This window comes from Bison bison, unplaced genomic scaffold (genome assembly GCF_000754665.1).
Source record: "Bison bison bison isolate TAMUID 2011002044 unplaced genomic scaffold, Bison_UMD1.0 scf7180017864057, whole genome shotgun sequence".
Classification (NCBI taxonomy): domain Eukaryota; kingdom Metazoa; phylum Chordata; class Mammalia; order Artiodactyla; family Bovidae; genus Bison; species Bison bison.
The window spans coordinates 1,742,527-1,762,296 of NW_011494629.1; the positions used below are offsets into that span (position 1 = coordinate 1,742,527).

Below are 19,770 nucleotides of genomic sequence, written 5' to 3' on the forward strand. Positions count from 1 at the left end.
CCAAAGAATTGATGCTTTTGAACTATGGTGTTGGAGAAGACTCTTGAGAGTCCCTTGGACTGCAAGGAGATCCAACCAATCCATTATAAAGGAGATCAGTCCTGGTATTTCTTTGGAAGGAATGATGCTAAAGCTGAAACTCCAGTACTTTGGCCACCTGATGCGAAGAACTGACTCACTGGAAAAGACCCTGATGCTGGGAGGGGTTGGGGGCAGGAGGAGAAGGGGACGACAGAGGATGAGATGGCTGGATGGCATCACCGACTCGATGGACATGAGTCTGAGTGAACTCCGGGAGTTGGTGATGGACAGGGAGGCCTGGTGTGCTGCAATTCTCGGACATGACTGAGTGACTGAACTGAACTGAATGACCTTCTTTGTCTCTTGTTACAGTGTTTGACTTCAAGTGTATAGAATTATAGCTATCAAATCTATATAATTATAGCTATTGCTGCTTTCTTTTATTTCTCATTACAATAGTGTATCTTTTTCCATTCCTTTACTGTTATTAAAGTTGAAGTGAGTCTTTGTTATCATTGTACAGTTGGGTCTTGATTTTTAATTCATAAAACAACTCTACATTTTTTAATGGAAGAATTTAATCTATTTGCATACAGAGGAATTACTGATAGGTAAGGGCTTATGCCATTATTTTAATTGCTTCTGGGTTTTTGTAATTCTTTTACTCTTCTATTGCTGTCTTTCTTTGTGAATTGATGATTTTGTTGTCATATGCCTTGATTCTTGTCCCTGTCTTTTGGGTATCTACTAAAGGTTTTTGATTCTTTGTTATCATGAGGCTTACATACAACATCTTATATTTATGACAGGCTAAGATGATAAGCTTAATTTTGAAAATTAATACATAAAAAAGATCTACATGTTTACACTTTTATGCTTTTGATGTCACAATTTACATCTTTTTTATATTGTGTATTTATTAACAAAGTATTACAGTTTTAGTTGTTCTTGTATTTCAACCTTTAAAATTTTAAGAAATTTAACCATCACCATCACAATATCATTCTGAATTTAACTATTTATTTGCCCATGAGCTTTATACTTTCATATTCCTAACTTACATGCTTTCATTTCAGAATAAAGAATTCCCTTTAACAACTTTCATATAAGCTCCTTCAGCTTTTGTTTGTTTATGAAAATTCTCCCTCTCTCCAATTCTGAAGCACAAGTTTACTGGGTAGAGTGTTCTTAGCAGTTGTTTTTTTTTTTTTTTTTAATCATCCCATTCCCAATGGCCTGCAACATTCCTGCTGAAAAATCTAATAGGCTTAATGAGGATTCCCTTGTATAAAGTCACTTTTCTCTTGTTGCTTTTAAGATTCTCTCCATCTTTAACTTTTGATAATTTCATTATAGTGTGTCTCTGGGTAGATCTCTTTGAATTAATCTTGTTTGAAGTTTTTTGGACTTCCTTAATCTGGATATCTCTTTCTTTTTCCATATTAAGTAAGTTTTCAGGCACTATTTCTTTGAATATGCTTTCTGCCCTTTCTCTCTTTTTCTTCCTTGGAGACCTAGAATACCTACATTGGTTCACTAAACAGTGACCCTTAAGTTATCTTTGATTTCTTCCATTCTTTCTTTTCACTCTTTTGATTGGATGATTTCCACTGCCTTGTCTGATTCTTTTCTTCCACTTGATCTGGTCTACTTATGAACATCTCTGTTGAGTTCTTCATTTATTGTGTTTTTCATGTCTACGATTTATGTTTGGTACTTTTAAAAAACATTTGCTGTCTTTTTGTTGAAATTCATACCTTGTTCATGCATTATTCTCCTGACCTCAATAAGCATCTTTATTACCATTATTTTGAACTCTCTATTGGGTAAAACACTTACATCTGCTTCATTAAGATGAGTTCCTAGAGATTTGTTATTTTGTTTGAAACATCCTCATTTCTTTACTTTTCTTGATTTTCTGTGTTGGTTTTTGTATAAAACACTTTCCCCAGTATTGACACATTGGCCTTGTGTAGGAGATGAACCTCCATAATCAGCCTGGAGCTCCTGATTGTCTCTAAAAGTTTTGTGATCAAATCCTGTCTTTTTCCTTAGTGGCTTCCTATAGCTGAGGGTGTGCCAATACTGATCAGTGTCCCCAAAGATGTGGGAAACATTCTTATGCCTGTTTAGGCTCCTGGACCCTTTAACTCCCCAATGCAGGTTAATTGGAAGCCCAATTATGGGGCAGGAACTGGGAAATCAGGATATTATATATGCAGTCTATCCTCTATCAAGAAGAATCCAGGAATTGGGCGTTTTTGCTTACTTACTTTTTGCTGAACCAGGGGAAATGGTTGCTGCAAGTGCTTTTGTGTCCAAATAAAATAGCCTTTGTTTTTAAGAAGTAAATGGCAACCCACTCCAGTACTCTTGCCTGGAAAATTCCATGGACTGAGGAGCCTGGTAGGCTACAGTCCATGGGGTCGCAAAGGGTCAGACACGGCTGAGAGACTTCACTTTCACTTTAGTTTTTGCTGAACCAGGGGAAATGGTTGCTGCAAGTGCTTTTGTGTCCAAATAAAATAGCCTTTGTTTTTAGTGGTCCCAGGGACTCATAAATGATGAGCCCTGTCAGCTCCCAGAGCTACATGATTTGTGGGTAGTCCCTTAGGTGGTAGTTGAAAATCGGGGTGTGAGATGTGTGGACCAGCTTTCAGGAGTGAAAATAAACACTTGGTCTTACTGTTGGAGCTGGGGGAGATAGCCCACCAGCTTTACCAGGCTTACAGGAGGATGCCAGTCAGCTCCTACATGCAGACTGACTAGAAGCCAGAACCACAGGCAGCAGCTAGAAAAATACACAAATTCCTTCCAGGGACTAACTGGGAGATGCGCATTTTTGTTTTCTCCCTCCATACTGGGCCTGGGTGTATAAACTACAGGGAGTCTTCAAGCATCCTTTCAAAAACTGTTTCTTTGCTACAATACTGTAGGATTCATGAATGTAAGCTCCATTGGCTTTCAGAGGTAGGTTATTTTGGAGTCTATCTATCCCTCAGGTGGCAGTTTTAAAAGTCAGGATTGTAAACATGTAGAAAGTTCCTTTTAGGGACATGCAGGAGATTTTGTTTCATTGTTGGAGCAAAATGGAAGGAGAGGGCAGGTAAGTACCCACTGGCTCTTCGGGGCTCTGGGGAGGATTCAGCTGAAATGCAATCTGCTCCCTCTGCCCTAAGCTTCAGGAAATAGCCACAGGGAGTGCTCAAGCACCTAATAACAATTGCTTCTTTGCTATAACACTGTGGGACTTGTGAATGGAAGCCCTTTGGTTCTCATAGCTAGAAGATTTGAGGGCCCAGCCCTCAGGTGACAGGCTTAAAATCTGGGGCATTAGAAATGTGCCCAAACACTTTACTGATCAGGAAGGGGCTGGGAGTTGATGGTTTCAGAAAGATTATAAGGTATTATTCTGGGGTGGGGTTTGTAGTAAGTGTCTCACCCTTCACTATACATTTTCATGTGGGTATTTTCTCAGTTGCCCAATGTGTAGGAGTCACTCAAGCAATTTCTAAACTTCTCTCAGAGGGAACTGATCTGTGTGTAGCTGTAAATTCAGTGCATCCATGGAAGGAGGGAAATTCAAGAGTCTCTTGTGTCACAATCTTGAGGTACCTGTTGACACTTTCTCAGAACCAACTCTTGGTTTCATTGACTTTTATTATTTTCTGTTTTGCTTATGTATGCTGTATTATTTATTATTTTTTCCCATCTGCTGGCCTTGGATTAAGTATTTTCTATTTTGTTAAGGCATACTGTTTTCCACAGTGGCTGCACTAACTTATATTCCCACCTACACTATAGGAGGGTTCCCTTTTCTCCACACCACCTCCAGAAGTTGCTATTTGTAGACATTTTAATAATGGTCTAATTCTGGGTGGTGGGAGGTGGGTATGTCATTGTAGTTTTAGTTAGAATTTCTCTAATAATTTGTGATGTTGAGCATCTTTTTATGTGTTTTTAGACCATCTGTATATCTTTGGAGAAATATCTGTTTAGATCTTTTGCCCATTTTTTGATTGGGGTGTATTTTTGATATTGAGCAGCGTGAGTTATTCGTTATCTTTTGGAAATTAATCCCTTGCCGGTTGCTTCATTTGCAAATATTTTCTCCCATTCTGAGAGCTGTCTTTTCATTTTGTTTACAGTTTCCTTTGCTGTATAAAAGCTTTTAAGTTTAATTAAGTCCCATTTGCTTTTATTTTCATTAGTCTAGGAGGTGGGTCAAAAAAAGATCTTGCTATGATTTACATCAAAGAGTGTTCTGCCTCTGTTTTCCTCTAAGAGTTTAATAGTATCCAGCCTTAAATTTAGATCTTTCATCCATTTTGACTTTACTTTTGTGTATGGTATTAGGGAATGTCCTGATTTCATTCTTTTACATGGTGCTGGCCAGTTTCCCTAGCACCATTTATTAAAGAGACTGCTTTTTGTTTTTTTCCCATTTATACGCTTGCATACTTTGTCATAGATTAGGTGACCATAGGTGTGTGGGTTTACCTCTGAGCTTTCTATCTTGTTGCATTGATTTATTTCTGTTTTTTGTGCCAGTACAAAATAATTTTGATTACTGCAGCTCGGTAGTATAATGTGAGGGCAGGAAGCCTGATTCTTCCAGCACAATTTTTCTTTCTCAAGATTACTTTGGCTCTTTGGGTTCTTTTGTGCTTCCCTACATATCATAAATTTTTTGTTCTAATTCTGCTAAAAAATGCCATTGGTAATTTGATAGGGATTGTACTTGAAGAGTGCTTTGGATAGTGTAGTCATTTTGACAATACTGATTCTTCTAACCCAAGAACATGGTATATCTCTCCACCTATTTGTCATCTTTGATTTCTTTCATCAATATCTTATAGTTTTCTGAACACAGGCCTTTTGCCTCCTTAGGCAGGTTTATTCTGAGGTATTTTATTCTTTTTGATGCAATGGTAAATGAAATTGTTTCCTTAATTTCTTTTTCTGATTTTTCATTGTTAGTGTATAGGATTGCAAGGGATTTCTGTGTATTAAATTTATATCCTGAGACTTTACTAAATTCATTACTTAGCTCTAGTAATTTTCTGGTGGCATCTTTACGGTTTTCTATGTATAGTATAAGTACATCTGCAAACAGTGAGAGGTTTACTTATTTTCTAATCTGGATGCCTTTTATTTCTTTTTCATTTCTGATTGCTGTGGCTAGTACTTCCAAAATTAGATTGAATAATAGTCTTGTGCTTTCTCTGCATCTATAGAGATGATCATGTTTTTTATTTTTTTCCAGTTTGTTAATATGGTGTATCACATTGATTGATTTGCATATATTGAAGTATCCTTACATCCCTGGGATAAACCCCATCTGATCATGGTAAAGGATCCTTTTAATGTGTTGTTGGCTTTTGTTGCTAGTATTTTGTTGAGGATTTTTGCATCTATGTTCATCATGGATGAAATTGATCTGTAATTTTCTTTTTTTGTGATATCTTTATCTGGTTTTGTAATCAGAGTGATATTGGCCTCCCAGACTGAGTTTTGGAATGTTTGTCCCTCTGCAAATGTTTGGAACAGTTTGAGCAGGATAGGTGTTATCTCTTCTCTAAATGTTTGATAGAATTTGCCTGTGAAGCCATCTGGCCCTGGACTTTTGTTTGCTGGAAGATTTTTGATCATAGTTTCAATTTCAGTGCTTGTGATTGGTCTGTTCATGTTTTCCATTTCTTCCTGGTTCAGTCTTGGAAGGTTGCACTTTCTGGGAATTTGTCCATTTCTTCCAGGTTGTCTATTTTATTGGCATATAGTTGCTTGTAGTAGTCTCTTATTAAAGCCTTCCCTGGTGGCTTAGAGGGTAAAGCGTCTGCCTGCAATGCAGGAGACCTGGGTTCAATCCCTAAGTTGGGAAGATCCCCTGGAGAAGGCAATGGCAACCCACTCCAGTACTCATGCCTGGAAAATCCCATGGACGGAGGAGCCTGGGAGGCTGCAGTCCATGGGCTCGCAAAGAGTCGGACACAACTGAGCGACTTCACTTTCACTTTTCAGTCTCTTATCCTTTGTATTTCTGCCTTTTCTGTTGTAACTTCTTTTTCATTTCTAATTTTATTGTCTTCTCCCTTTTTGCCTTGATGAGTCTGGCTAATGTTTTGTCAATATTGTTTATCATCTCAAAGAACTGTCTTTAGATTTATCGATCTTTGTTAATGTTTCCTTCATTTCTTCATTTATCTCTGCTCTGATATTTATGATTTCTTTCCTGATACTAACTTTGGGGGTTTTTTGCTCTTCTTTTTCTAGTTGCTTTAGGGTTTTGTTGTTGTTGTTTTTCTAGTTGCTTTAGGTATAAAGTTAGGTTGTCTATTTGACATTTTTCTCATTTCCTGAGGTAGGCTTTTATTGCTTAAACGTCCCTCTTAGCATTGCTTTTACTGCATCCCTTACGTTTTGAGTTGTAATGTTTTCATTGTCATTTGTTTCTCAGTACTTTTTAAATTTCCTCTTTGATTTCTTCAGTGACCACTGGATTATTTAGAAGTGTATTGTCTAGCCTCCATATGTTTGTGTTTTTTACAGTCTTTTCCCCCCTATTATTGATATCTAATCTTATATTGTTGTGGTCAGAAAAAAATGCTTGATACAATTTCAATTTTCTTAAATTTACCAAGGCTTGATTTGTGACCCAAGATGTAATCTATCTTGGAGAATGTTCAATGTGTACTTGAGAAAAAAATGTATTCTACAGTTTTTGGATGGAATATACTGAAAACACCAATTAGGTTCTCTGGACCAATGTGTCATTTAAGGCTTGTGTTTCCTTATTAGTTTTCTGTCTAGATGATATATTAGTGTGAGTAGGGTGTTAAAGTCCCCCACTATGATTGTGTTACTGCCAATTTCCCCTTTTAGCATTCCCCTGCTAGCATTTGAGGTGCTCCTGTGCATATATAATTGTTGTATCTTCTTCTTGTATTGATCCCTTGATCATTATGTAGTGTCCTTCATTATCTTTTGTAATGATCTTTAAAGTCAGTTTTATCTGAGTATCGCTACTCTCCTCTTTTTTTGACTTCCATTTGCATGGAATATCTTTTTCCAGTTCCTCACTTTCAGTCTGCATGGGTCCCTAGCTCTGAAATGGGTCTCTTGTAGAGAGCATATATAGGAGTCTTGTTTTTGTGTTCATTCAGCCAGACTGTGTCTTTTGGTTGGAACATTTAATTCATTTATGTTCAAGGAATTCTTGATATGTATGATCCCATTAGCATTTACTTTATTGTTTTGTGTTTGTTTTTGTAGGTCTTTTCTATTATGTGTCCCGTCTAGAGAAGTTCCTCTAGCATTTGTTGTAAAGCTGGTTTTGTAGTGCTGAATTCTTTTAATTTTTGATCATCTGTAAAGCTTTTGATTTCTCCATCAAATCCAAATGAATCGTTGCTGGGTAATCTTGGTTGTAGATATTTTTGTTTCATCACTCTAAGTATACCCCTTTTGCCTTGAATAGTTTCTGCTGAAATATCAGCTATTAACTTTCTGGGCATTCCCTTGTGTGCTATTTGTTCTTTCCCTTGCTGATTTTTAACATTTTTGCATTTAATTTTTGTTAGTTTGATTAATATGTGTCTTGGCATGTGTCTCCTTGGGTATACCCTTTATAGGACTCTCTGGGTTTCCTAGACTTAAGCTGGCTGTTTCCTTTCTTGTGTTAGATAAGTTTTCAACTCTAATCTCCTCAAATATTTTCTCATACTCTTTTTCTCTCCTTCTGGGACCCCTGTAATTTGAATATTGGTGTACTTAATGTTGTCCCAGAGGTCTCTGAGACTGTCCTCATTTTTTTTTCATTCTTTTTTCTTTATTCTATTCTGTTTCAGTTATTTCCATCATTCTATCTTCCAGGTCAATTAACCATTCTTTTACCACATTCTGCTATTGGTTCCCTCTAATGTATTTTTTAATTTCAGTCATTTTGTTGTTCATTGCTGATTGTCTGTTATTTCTTCTTCTGCTGCTGCTGCTGCTAAGTCGCTTCAGTCATGTCTGACTCTGTGCAACCCCATAGATGGCACCCCATCAGGCTCCCCCTTCCCTGGGATTCTCCAGGCAAGAACACTGGAGTGGGTTATTTCTTCTAGGTCCTTGCTAAACATGTCTTGTATCTCTTCAACCCATCACAGTATCTCCATTTTAATACCAAGGCTTTGGATCATCTTTACTATCGTTACTCTGAATTCTTTTTCAGGTAGACTGTCTAGTTCCTCTTCATCTGTTTGGTCTGGTGGGCTTTTACCATGTTCCTTCATCTGTTGCATGTTTCTCCAATACTTTGGCTGCCTGATGTGAACAGCTGACTCATTAGAATAGACCCTGATGCTGGGAAAGATTGAGAGCAGGAGGAGAAGAGGATGACAGAAGATGAGATGGTTGGATGGCATCACCGACACAATGGATATGAGTTTGAGCAAGCTTCCAGGAGTTGGTGATGGACAGGGAAGCCTGGTGTGCAGTCCATGGGGTCACAAAGAGTCAGACACGACGGAGTGACTGAACTAAACTGAACAACAATGATCTCTTGCCTTTCTGGCAGGCCAAGCTTTTTCCTAGACTTCCTCAAACGTGCTGTACTAGCCCCCTCAGACTGTCTTCAAGGTAGTCAACCCCAGCCTTCTCCCTGGAGTCTGACCTCTGAAGCCTAAGTCTCGTTACCCAGCCCTCACTGGCCATGGTCAGTGTGCATACAAGCGTCTCAGGATGGGAAGTGCCAATGCAAGCATCTCAGGCTGGGAACTCCTAACTCTCCAGTATTTGGACATAGGGCTTATAAGGAGGTAATTAAGATTAAACAGTGGCATAGGATGAGGTATTTATCCAACAGGGCTGGTGTCCTTATAAGAGTAAGAGATACTAGAGCTCACTTTCTCTCTCCAGCACATGTACAGAAGAAAGCCTGTATAATGACACAGCAAGAAGGCAGCCATCTGCAAGCCAAGGAGAGGGACTTAAATAGAAAACAACCCTGTCAACACCTTATGGACTTGCAGTCTCCATAACTGAGAAAATAAATTTCTGTCACTTAGTCATTCCAGCCTCTGGTATTATAATGGCAGTCTTAGCAAACAAATACAATTTTGGTATTGAGGGTAATATCTGAAAATACGGAATAGCTTTGGAACTGGGTGATGGGCAGAGGCTGGAAGAGGTTTGAGGCACTTGTTACAAAAAGCCTTAATTGTCTAAAAGAGACTGTTGGTAGGAATATGGACATTAAAAGTGATTCTGGTGCAGTCTCAGAAATAAGGAACATATTACTGGAAATTGGAGGAAAGACAATCCTTGTTATAAAGTGGCAAAGAACCTGGCCTGTGTTTCAGTGTTTGTGGAAAGTAGAAATTGTGACATAAGCAACAAATTTTTAGCTAAGGAGATTTATAAGCAAAATGTTACAAGTGCAACCTTGTTTCTCCCTCCTTACAGTAAAATGTGAGAGTAGAAAGATAAATTGAAGGAACTGTTAAACAAAATTCGGAGAACTAGAATTTGGAGATTTGGAAAATTCTCAGCCTGTGGATATCTATTTTGCAGAAAATGAGAAGCATGTTCTGGAAAGAATACTATCGGAAGTAGTTAGACATGGTTTAATAAAGAGCTAAGTTTGGAAGCAATCAATCATCTCAGATGTAGAACTAAAGGTGACATAGACGGTACAAAATGAAGGCAGGCTGTTAGACGTCTGGGATTCTACAAGACGGGAGAATAGAGCTAACTATCTGACTATATTATCCATCAAGAAGAGGAAAGAATGACCCCAAAGGTGAAACAGAGACCAGCAGGTCTGCCATTTCCAAAATAAGCCCAGACAGTAAAAGTTTGGGGAGCCAGTATGGTTCTTCCATGGTTTCAGTGGGCCCCATACACCAGCCAGACCAGAGGGCAGAAGATACAACCAGAGATCATTCTCATGCCTTAAAAACTAATAGAATTTGCCTTGTAACATTTTAAACTTGCTTGGGACCAATCAATCCTTTCCACTTTTAGAATGGGAATGTGAATTCTCTGCCTGTCCCATCACTGTATTTTGGAAGCAAATAACTTGTCTGGTTCACAGGTTCACAGTTGGAAAGGATTAAATGCACTTCTAGTCTCATCCACACTCGACTTAGATGAAACTTGGGTGAGATTTTGAATGTAGAGATGAAGTTGAAATGGGCTAAGACTTTTGCTGCTGTTAATTTGGGGTGAATGTATTTTGTACTTGAAGAATGTGAATATAGGGGGTCCAGAGGACTGAGTTGTTAAGACTGAATTGTTCCCCCAAATTAACATACTGAAGTCATAACATAACATATAAAGTCATGACTTTATTTGATGACAGGGCCTTTACAAGGTCATAGGGTGAAGTCCTAATCCAATATGGCTGGTGTCCTCAGAAAGAAGAGAGAGAGTTACCAGGAAAGTACATACACAGGGTAAAAAAAAATCCATTTCAGGACTCAGCAAGAATGCAATCATCTGCAAGCCAAGGGGAAAGACTTCAATAAAAACCAAACTGCCTACACATTGATCTTGGACCTCTAGTCTCCAGAACTATGAGAAAATAAACTTCTGTTCTTTGAGCTACCAAGTCTGGTATTTTGTTATGGCAGCCCTGGCAAAGTAAAACACACTGCCAGTTAGGAAGTAAAACATAAATCAACTATCTTATGATCACTGAAAAAATACAACTTTTTTTTTCTCAACTGCATTTTAAGAGAAGTGGAACATTTCCTAGTGATTTCTACCACTTAGACACTCATAGGGAAGGAAAGGAAATGTCAAGAGAACAGTTCCTGTGGCAGGAGGTGATGGCCAGACTTGGTTTTCCTATGCCTGTGGAGGTGAGACTTCTGGCTAAAGCCACGACCACAGTCCCTGCACACATATGGCTTCTCTCCTGAATGTGTCCGCTGGTGTCTGATGAGGGCTGACTTGAAGCCAAAGCCGCGTCCACACTCATCACACACACATGGCTTTTCTCCTGAGTGTGTCCTCTGGTCAGAGGTGAGTTGGATCTTCAGACCAAGTCTTTGCTCACATACTCTGTACACATCAGCCTCCTCCCCTGAATGTATCCTCTTGTGTCTGGTGAGAAGTGACTTGAAGCCAAAGGTACGTCCACATTCAGGACACAGAAAAGGCTTCTCCCCTGTGTGCGTCCTCTGGTGTCTGATGAGGGTAACCTTCTGACCAAAGCCACGCCCACACTCAGAGCACACATAAGGCTTCTCACCTGTGTGTGTCCTCTGGTGGCCCATAAGGGAGACTTTCTGGCTAAAGCCACGCCCACACTCGGAGCACAGGTAAGGCTTCTCCCCTGTGTGTGTCCTCTGGTGTCTGATGAGGGTGACTTTCTGGCGAAAGCTGTGCCCACACTCAGCACAGACATAAGGCTTCTCACCTGAGTGTGTGACCTGGTGACTGAGGAGCAGAGACTGCTGCCTGAAGCCACGCCCACACTCCAGGCACACGAAGGGCCTCTCGCCTGAATGCGAGCTACGGTGTTGAAGGAGTGATGCCTTCTGGCAAAAGCCTCTTCCACACTCTGGACACACAAAGGGCTTCTCTTCCAAGTGTGTCCTCTGGTGCAGGATGAGGGCGATCTTCTGGCGAAAGCCTCTCCCACACTGCTGACATACAAAGGGTCTCTCCCCGGAGTGTATCCTCTTGTGGTTAGTTAAGGAGGATGTGTACCTGAAGTGTCGCCCACACTCCCGGCACACGTAGGGCTTTTCCCCTGAGTGCTTCCTCTGGTGTACGGTGAGGGAGGACCTGCGGCCAAAGCCTCGCCCGCACTCTCTGCAACTAAACGGCTTCTCTCCCGAGTGAGTCCTCTGGTGTTTGACGAGGTCTGACTTCTGGCAGAAGTTTCTGCCACATTCAGGGCACACATGATGCTTCTGGAGGCTAAAGAGGCTTGATTTTCTGCTAAATCCTAGTCTATAGTTTTCACATATGACTGCTCCAGATTCTGAGATGTTTGTCTCTGTTAATACTGCATCTGCCTCGTCAGAGATCATCCCCTGGTCTATTCTTCCACTGCTACTGCCTCCCTGGTCTACTGGCTGACCTTGAGATGAGCTGAAAAATGCCCTTGAAGTCCCACTCAGCTGCAGCCTCCCAAACACAGTGCCAGAGCCTTCTCTCTCTCCATCTTTTGCTTTTTCATTCAAGCAGCTTGGAGCATCTAGTAGGAAGTGGCTTTCTGCAGATGAACCTGGGAAGATCTGAAGGGCATGACCACAGAGCATATAGTGATGGAGGATCTGTGGACTGGAAAAAGTCACCGGGCAGGAGAGACAGGGTTGGAATTCTTTTCTTCCTTCTGCTGGAGAGAAAGTGTCAGTCAAAATCACCAAAGGTATCTTGTGGATGGTTAACACTTGTCTAGTTCTCATTCCTCAGATGCTCCCGCACAAAGACTTCCTTCAAAGACCTTCGTTCCAACCCATGGTGACATATTGATGCATACCTTTTACAACACATAAAACCCACATAATGAGCCAGCTCTAAGTATCAGCCCAGCTTAAGGAGGTTTAAGAAAGCATCACAGCCAGCTCTAGCCCTATAAATCACTGCCATCAGAGTTATACATGTGCCCCAAATACAATTATCCTACAAGCCACAGACATTAACACCAGTGTAAACAATATCTACAAATACATGCTTTTACTGAGAGTTAAAATACATAACATTACAAATTTCTTTAGGGACTTTTCCTATAAGAAAAGATGGGGTCAAAAAAGGGAGTCCCTCTACAGTTGGACTATAAAGAAAGCTGAGCGTCAAAGAATTAATGCTTTTCAACTGTGGTGTTGGAGAAGACTCTTAAGAGTCTCTTGGACAGCAAGGAGATGCAACCAGTCCATCCTAAAGGAAATCAGTCCTGAATATTCATTGGAAGGACTGATGTTGAAGCTGAAACTCCAATACTTCGGCCACTTGATGCAAAGAACTGACTCATTTGAAAAGACCCTGATGCTGGGAAAGATTGAAGGCGGGAAGGGAAGGGGGATGACAGAGGATAAGATGGTTGGATGGCATCACTGACTCAATGGACATGAGTCTGAGTGAACTCCGGGAGTTGGTGATGGACAGGGAGGCCTGGCGTGCTGCAGTCCATGGGGTCGCAGAGTCGGACACGACTGAGCAACTGAACTGAACTAACTAGTGGAGGCAGTACAGAGGACAGGTCAGAGATCCATATGGGAAGTTAAACAAGTATTTCCTAGAGGATTATGTGCTGGGTCCTCTAACATGGTGTGTGGATTTGCAAGTGAAACACAGAGACATAGTCTAGGCCTACAACCCCTTAAGTGATTTTGGCTCCCAGTGACCCCAATCAATCTAAGACCTGCTCTTCTCAGTGTTTTGCTTTTTTTTTTTTAATACAAATTGTTGTACATGGAAACTTTCCACCTAAAATAACTTGTAGATATCAAATTTGGATGCCTTGTTCTATCACCCTGCTTCTATCCACCTGAAGCTGATGAAAAATACCATGAACCTTAAATAAACTCAGTACACCAGGCCTTTCCAGACATACATGTTTCTTTCTTCACCAATCAAAACTGAGATGTATTTTATGAACAATCAACAACATTGGTCAGCAAACTACAGCCAAACACGTGTTCTGTAAAGAAGTCTATTGGACACAGCCACATTCAATCTTTATGTTGTGTCTATAGCAGCTTTCATATACAAAGGCAAAGGTGAGTAGTTGCAACAAAAAACATAAAGACTACAAAGCCTAAAATATTTACTATCTAACCCTTTTAGAGGAAGTTATTCATTCTGTCTTGTCTAAGACGCCAGCTTTTAATACTAACAATAATAGCTACCATGAAAACCCTTCCTAACACTTAAAAGGCCCTACACTTCCTCCTCAGCAAACTATTCAGTAAACTTCATTGTGTGTGTGTGTGGTGCTAAATCTAGAGGATCCTGTGAAGTAGCCCTGATTAATGAGATCTCTTCAAGAAAATTAGAGATACCAAGGGAACATTTCATGCAAAGATGGGCTCGATAAAGGATAGAAATGGTATGTACTTAACAGAAGCAGAAGATATTAAGAAGAGGTGGCAAGAATACACAGAAGAACTATACAAAAAAGATCTTCATGACCCAGATACCACAATGGTGTGATCACTCACCTAGAGCCAGACATCCTGGAATGTGAAGTCAAGTGGGCCTTAGAAAGCATCACTATGAACAAAGCTAGTGGAGGTGATGGCATTCCAGTTGAGCTATTTCAAATCCTGAAAGATGATGCTGTGAAAGTGCTGCACTCAATATGCCAGCAAATTTGGAAAACTCAGCAGTGGCCACAGGACTGGAAAAGGTCACTTTTCATTCCAATGCCAAAGAAAGGCAATGCCAAAGAATGCTCAAATTACCACACAACTGCACTCATCTCACACGCTAGCAAAGTAACACTCAAAATTCTCCAAGCCAGGCTTCAGCAATATGTGAACCGTGACCTTCCAAAAGTTCAAGCTGATTTTAGAAAAGGCAGAGGAACCAGAGATCAAATTGCCAACATCTGTGGGATCATGGAAAAAGCAAAAGAGTTCTAGAAAAACATCTATTTCTGCTTTATTGACTATGTCAAAGCCTTTGACTGTGTGGATCACAATAAACTGTGGAAAATTCTGAAAGAGATGGGAATACCAGACCACCTGACCTGCCTCTTGAGAAACCTGTATGCAGGTCAGGAAGCAACAGTTAGACCTGGACATGGAACAACAGACTGGTTCCAAATAGGAAAAGGAGTACGTCAAGGCTGTATACTGTCACCCTGCTTATTTAACGTCTATGCAGAGTACATCATGAGAAACGCTGGGCTGGAAGAAGCACAGGCTGGAATCAAGATTGCCAGGAGAAATACCAATAACTTCAGATATGCAGATGACAGCACCCTTATGGCAGAAAGTGAAGAGGAACTAAAAAGCCTCAAAGAGGAGAGTGACAAAGTTGGCTTAAAGCTCAACATTCAGAAAATGAAGATCATGGCATCTTGTCCCATCACTTCATGGCAAATAGACAGGGAAACAGTGGGAACAGTGTCAGACTTTATTTTTGGGGGCTCCAAAATCACTGCAGATGGTGATTGCAGCCATGAAATTCAAAGACACTTACTCCTTGGAAGGAAAGTTATGACCAACCTAGATAGCATATTCAAAAGCAGAGATATTACTTTGCCACAAAGGTTTGTCTAGTCAAGGCTATGGTTTTTCCAGTGGTCATGTATGGATGTGAGAGTTGGACTGTGAAGAAAGCTAAGTGCCGAAGAATTGATGCTTTTGAACTGTGGTGCTAGAGAAGACTCTTGAGAGTCCCTTGGACTGCAAGGAAATCCAACCAGTCCATCCTAAAGGAGACCAGTCCTGGGTGTTCATTGGAAGGACTGATGCTGAGGCTGAAACTCCAATACTTTGGCCACTTCATGCGAAGAGTTGACCCATTAGAAAAGACTCTGATGATGGGAGGGCTTGGGGGCAGGAGGAGAAAGGGACGAGAGAGGATGAGATGGCTGGATGGCATCACTGACTCGATGCACATGAGTTTGGGTGATCTCCAGCAGTTGATGATGGACAGGGAGGCCTGGCATGCTGCGATTCACGGGGTCGCAAAGAGTCAGACACGACCGAGCAACTGAACTGAACTGAATCACTCAACTGTTGACCCTACTGGACTTCCAATGAAAGTGAATATCCTTTCAGTCTTTGTATACAGTTCTGGCCATCAGGGGTCCCATCATGGTTGGTCTTTAGCTCAGTCCATTGAACCATGAGTGAGTTTATTTTGTTAAGCTAGGCTATCCACATTTTCAAAACTCATGTTAGGCATGTACATTTCTGGCTAGCAGTTTCCAAGAAATACTTTTGTTGTAATTCTAAAGCTCTGAAAGCTAAGCTTTCAGTATTGCATTATTGTCTCCTTATCTATGAGAAAAGCAGGAAGAGAAAAGCAGCCGCTGCCTTCTCCTTGACCTGTTTTACTCCCAGCTAGGCAAAAAGTCTAAGGCCAGTGGTAAACTACTCCATTACAGGTATGCTGTTCAGTGTCTTTTGTATTAAATACAATGACTGATTTAAATACAGTTAACACTGTCCTTATGGGAGCCTTAGTCTCTACTAAGGCTGTTCACTCATCATCATTTTTATGCTATCTGGTAATGTGACAAATTTTAACTAAAAATGATTAAGAGTTACAGTGTTCACTGTGGCTTTAAGCATCCAAGTTCCTCAATAAAAGAAGAAATAAAATTTTACCAAGGTAATTCTTTTCAGTTAATCATAAAAGTTGCCAAGATATATAAAAAAATGATCAATTTATAAACTCATTTATAACCTACAGCTATGCTCATGCCAATTGATTTTTCAGACCAATAAGTATTTCAACAACTGTCCATATTGGGATGTTCAACAAACATCCTGAAGGAAACAGAAAAAAAATCCACGCCTAATGGCTTCTTAAAGAAATTTTCCCTTCTGCAGCTGTAATTGTAAGGAATAAAATTATAGCAGTGAGTTAAACAGATACCATACAATAGAAGAAAGAATGCTTGGCATTCACTGCTTTTAAACAATTAAAAGAATTTTAAGACTTGGTCCACATGTGAAAAAAGAGAACACTTTTGATAAGAATCTGAATTAATCCCTGGAAACTAGACAACTTTCATAATATGCCATCTCCATGATTTTAAGACAATATAAAAGAAACATTAAAATATGTGACAGTTAATTTTACGCATTAACTGCTCTGGCCACAGGCTGCCCAAACATTTAAACACTATTCTGGGCGTCTATGGGGTCCCACAGAGTCGGACACGACTGAAGCAACTTAGCAGCAGCAGCAGCAGCTGGGTGTTTCTGTGAGGGTGTTTTGGGGAGACTTTAACACTTAAATAGGAAGACTGAGTAAAGCAGTTGAAAGACCTTAGTAGAACAAAAGACTGACTCTCTCCCAAGGTAATGGCTCTAAATCCTTCAAGTTAGGCTTCAGCAGTACATGAACCGAGAACTTCCAGATGTACAAGCTGGACTTAGAAAAGGCAGAGGAATCAGATATCAAATTGCCAACATCTGTTGGATCATAGAAAGAGCAAAGGAATTCCAAAAAAATATCTACTCTGCTTCATTGACTACATTAAAGCCTCTGACTGTGTGGATCACAACGAACTGTGGAGATTCTTAAAAAGATGGAAATACCAGACCACCTTACCTGTCTCCTGAGAAACCTGTATGTAGGTCAAGAAGAAACAGTCAGAACCAGACGTGGAACAACAGACTGGTTCAAAATTGAGAAAGCAGTACGTCAAGGCTGTATATTGTCACCCTACTTATTTAACTTACATGCAGAGGACATCATGCAAAATGCTGGACTGGATGACTCAACAAGATGTAATCAAGATTGCCAGAAGAAACATCAACAACCTCAGATATGCAGATACCACTCTAATGGCAGAAAGTGAAGAGGCACTAAAGAGCCTCTTGATCAGGGTGAAAGAGGAGAGTGAAAAAGCAGGCTTAAAACTCAACATTCAAAAAACTAAGATCACGGCTTCTGGTCCCATTACTTCATGGCAAATAGATGGGGCAAATGTGGAAATAGTAACACATCTTATTTTGGAGGCTCCAAAATCACTGCAGACAGTGACAAAATTAAATGAGGCTCGCTCCTTGGAAAAAAGCAATGACAAACCTAGACAGCATATTAAAAACCAGAGACATCATTTTGCTGACATTAAAGCTATGGTTTTTCTAGTAGTCGTGCACGAATGTGAGAGCTGGACCATAAAGAAGGCTGAGCACTGAAGAACTGATGCTTTTTAACTGTGGTGTTGGAGAAGACTCTTGAGAGTCCCTTGGACAGCAAGGAGATCAAACCAGTCAATCCTAAAGGAAATCAATCCTGAATATTCAATAGAAGGACTGATGCTGAAGCTGAAGCTCCAATACTTTGGCCACCTGACGCGAAGAGTTGATCCACTGGAAAAGACTCTGATGGTAGGAAAGACTGAAGGCAGGAGAAGGTGGTGACAGAGAATGAGATGGGTGGATGGCATCACCGACTCAATGGACATGAGTGCGAGGAAACTCTGGGAGATAGTGAAGGACAGGGAAGCTTGGTGTGCTGCATTCCATGGGGTCTCAAAGAGTCAGACATGACTTAGTGACTGAACAACAACTCCAAAATAAGAGGGAATTCTTCCAGGCTAGTTGCCTTCTGGCTGAGACATGGGAGGGTGGGTGGTGGAGAGGAGACAGATGGAGTTGTTTTTGTTTTTCCTGCTATCACACTTGATCTGATATAGTAGTTCTTACTGGGTGTTGAGACTGAGAGCCTGAGAGAACCATGGGCTCTCATATGTCTTCATTTTGCTAACTGCAGATCTTGGAACTTCTCAGCCTCCATAGTCACACGAGCCAATTCTTCATAATACATCTTGTGTTTGTGTGTGTGTATGTGTGTGTGTGTATACAAATACATCCAAAGGGTTCTGTTACTCAATAACCCTAAGACTGATTTTGATACCAAAAGTGGGATGCTGCTATAGCCAGTACCTAAAATTTGGGGAAGTGGCTTTGGAACTAGATGACAGTTAGAGGCTGAAAGAGTTGAGGTACATACTAGAAAAAGCAAGAAGAGACTGCTGGTAGAAATATGGATGGTAAATGTGACTTTGCTGAGGACTTAAAAAGAAAGGAAGAGAGCTGGAGAGAAAGCTTCTATCAGAGGATATATAAATTGACTAATCTGTAGTACAGAGTTTCTAATGCTGAGCTTTGCATAAGTAGAATAAATTTCATTTGGGCATGGTGTGTAATTCTTTTAAAATATGGAATGTTTTTATCAGTTGCGCAGGTTCGGGAATCCTTAATTACTTTAAAAATGTACTATATTCAGATTTTGTCCCATTCCGTATCTGTAGTATTTTTCAAAAATTCATTCATTTCATATAAGGTGTTAAACTTGTTAGTATAAACTTGTTCATAATATCCCCTTAGTATCCTTTTAAAGTATCAAGAAGATGTAGTAACTTCCCCTTCACTCTTGAATTATTTATGTCTTCTTTTTCTCTTGATTAGTCTATGCAGTAATATATAATTTAGTAGCAATATATAATATTCTTTTCAGACATTCAACATTTTCTTGGCAAATTTTCCTGCTAATAAAGTGTTATATTTCACAGATTTTTGTTCTTATTTTCTTTATTCCATTCCTTGCACTCACTTTGCATTTACTTTGTTCTTTTTCTAGCTTCTTAAGTCACTGATCATAGACCTTTTCTAAAAATAAGCACTTAAGGCTATAAATTTCCTTCTAAACTCCTCTTTAGCTGCATCTCACAAATGTTTATTTTGCTGAGATGAATTTGAAAAGATTTAGGTAGTGGCTTGTAAGAGTTGATATTGGTAAGATGCAATTTCTACCTCAAGTTATCTATCAGATGAGATCAGTCGCTCAGTCGTGTCTGACTCTTTGTGACCCCATGAATCGCAGCACACCAGGCCTCCCTGTCCATCACCAACTCCCGGAGTTCACTCAGACTCACGTCCATCGAGTCAGTGATGCCATCCAGCCATCTCATACTCTGTTGTCCCCTTCTCTTCCTGCCCCCAGTCCCTCCCAGCATCAGAGTCTTTTCCAATGAGTCAACTCTTCGCATGAGGTGGCCAAAGTACTGGAGTTTCAGCTTTAGCATCATTCCTTCCAAAGAAATCCCAGGGCTGATCT

The 19,770-nt window shown here is 40.2% G+C and overlaps 1 protein-coding gene across 5 annotated transcripts in view; it reads right to left on the reverse strand.

Annotated features, from left to right (window-relative positions):
* Positions 1–10,360: 10,360 nt before the first annotated feature.
* Positions 10,361–19,770, reverse strand: part of ZNF169 (zinc finger protein 169) — a 55,745-nt gene continuing 46,335 nt past the window's right edge. For 4 of the 5 annotated variants that reach the window (XM_010835960.1, XM_010835962.1, XM_010835963.1 and 1 more), the window contains one exon: positions 10,361–12,355. In XM_010835960.1, coding sequence (XP_010834262.1) covers positions 10,806–12,355 — 1,550 coding nt within the window. In that variant the 3' untranslated portion in view covers positions 10,361–10,805. The remainder of the gene's footprint in view (positions 12,356–19,770) is intronic. The other variant, XM_010835961.1, reaches the window with a different exon arrangement.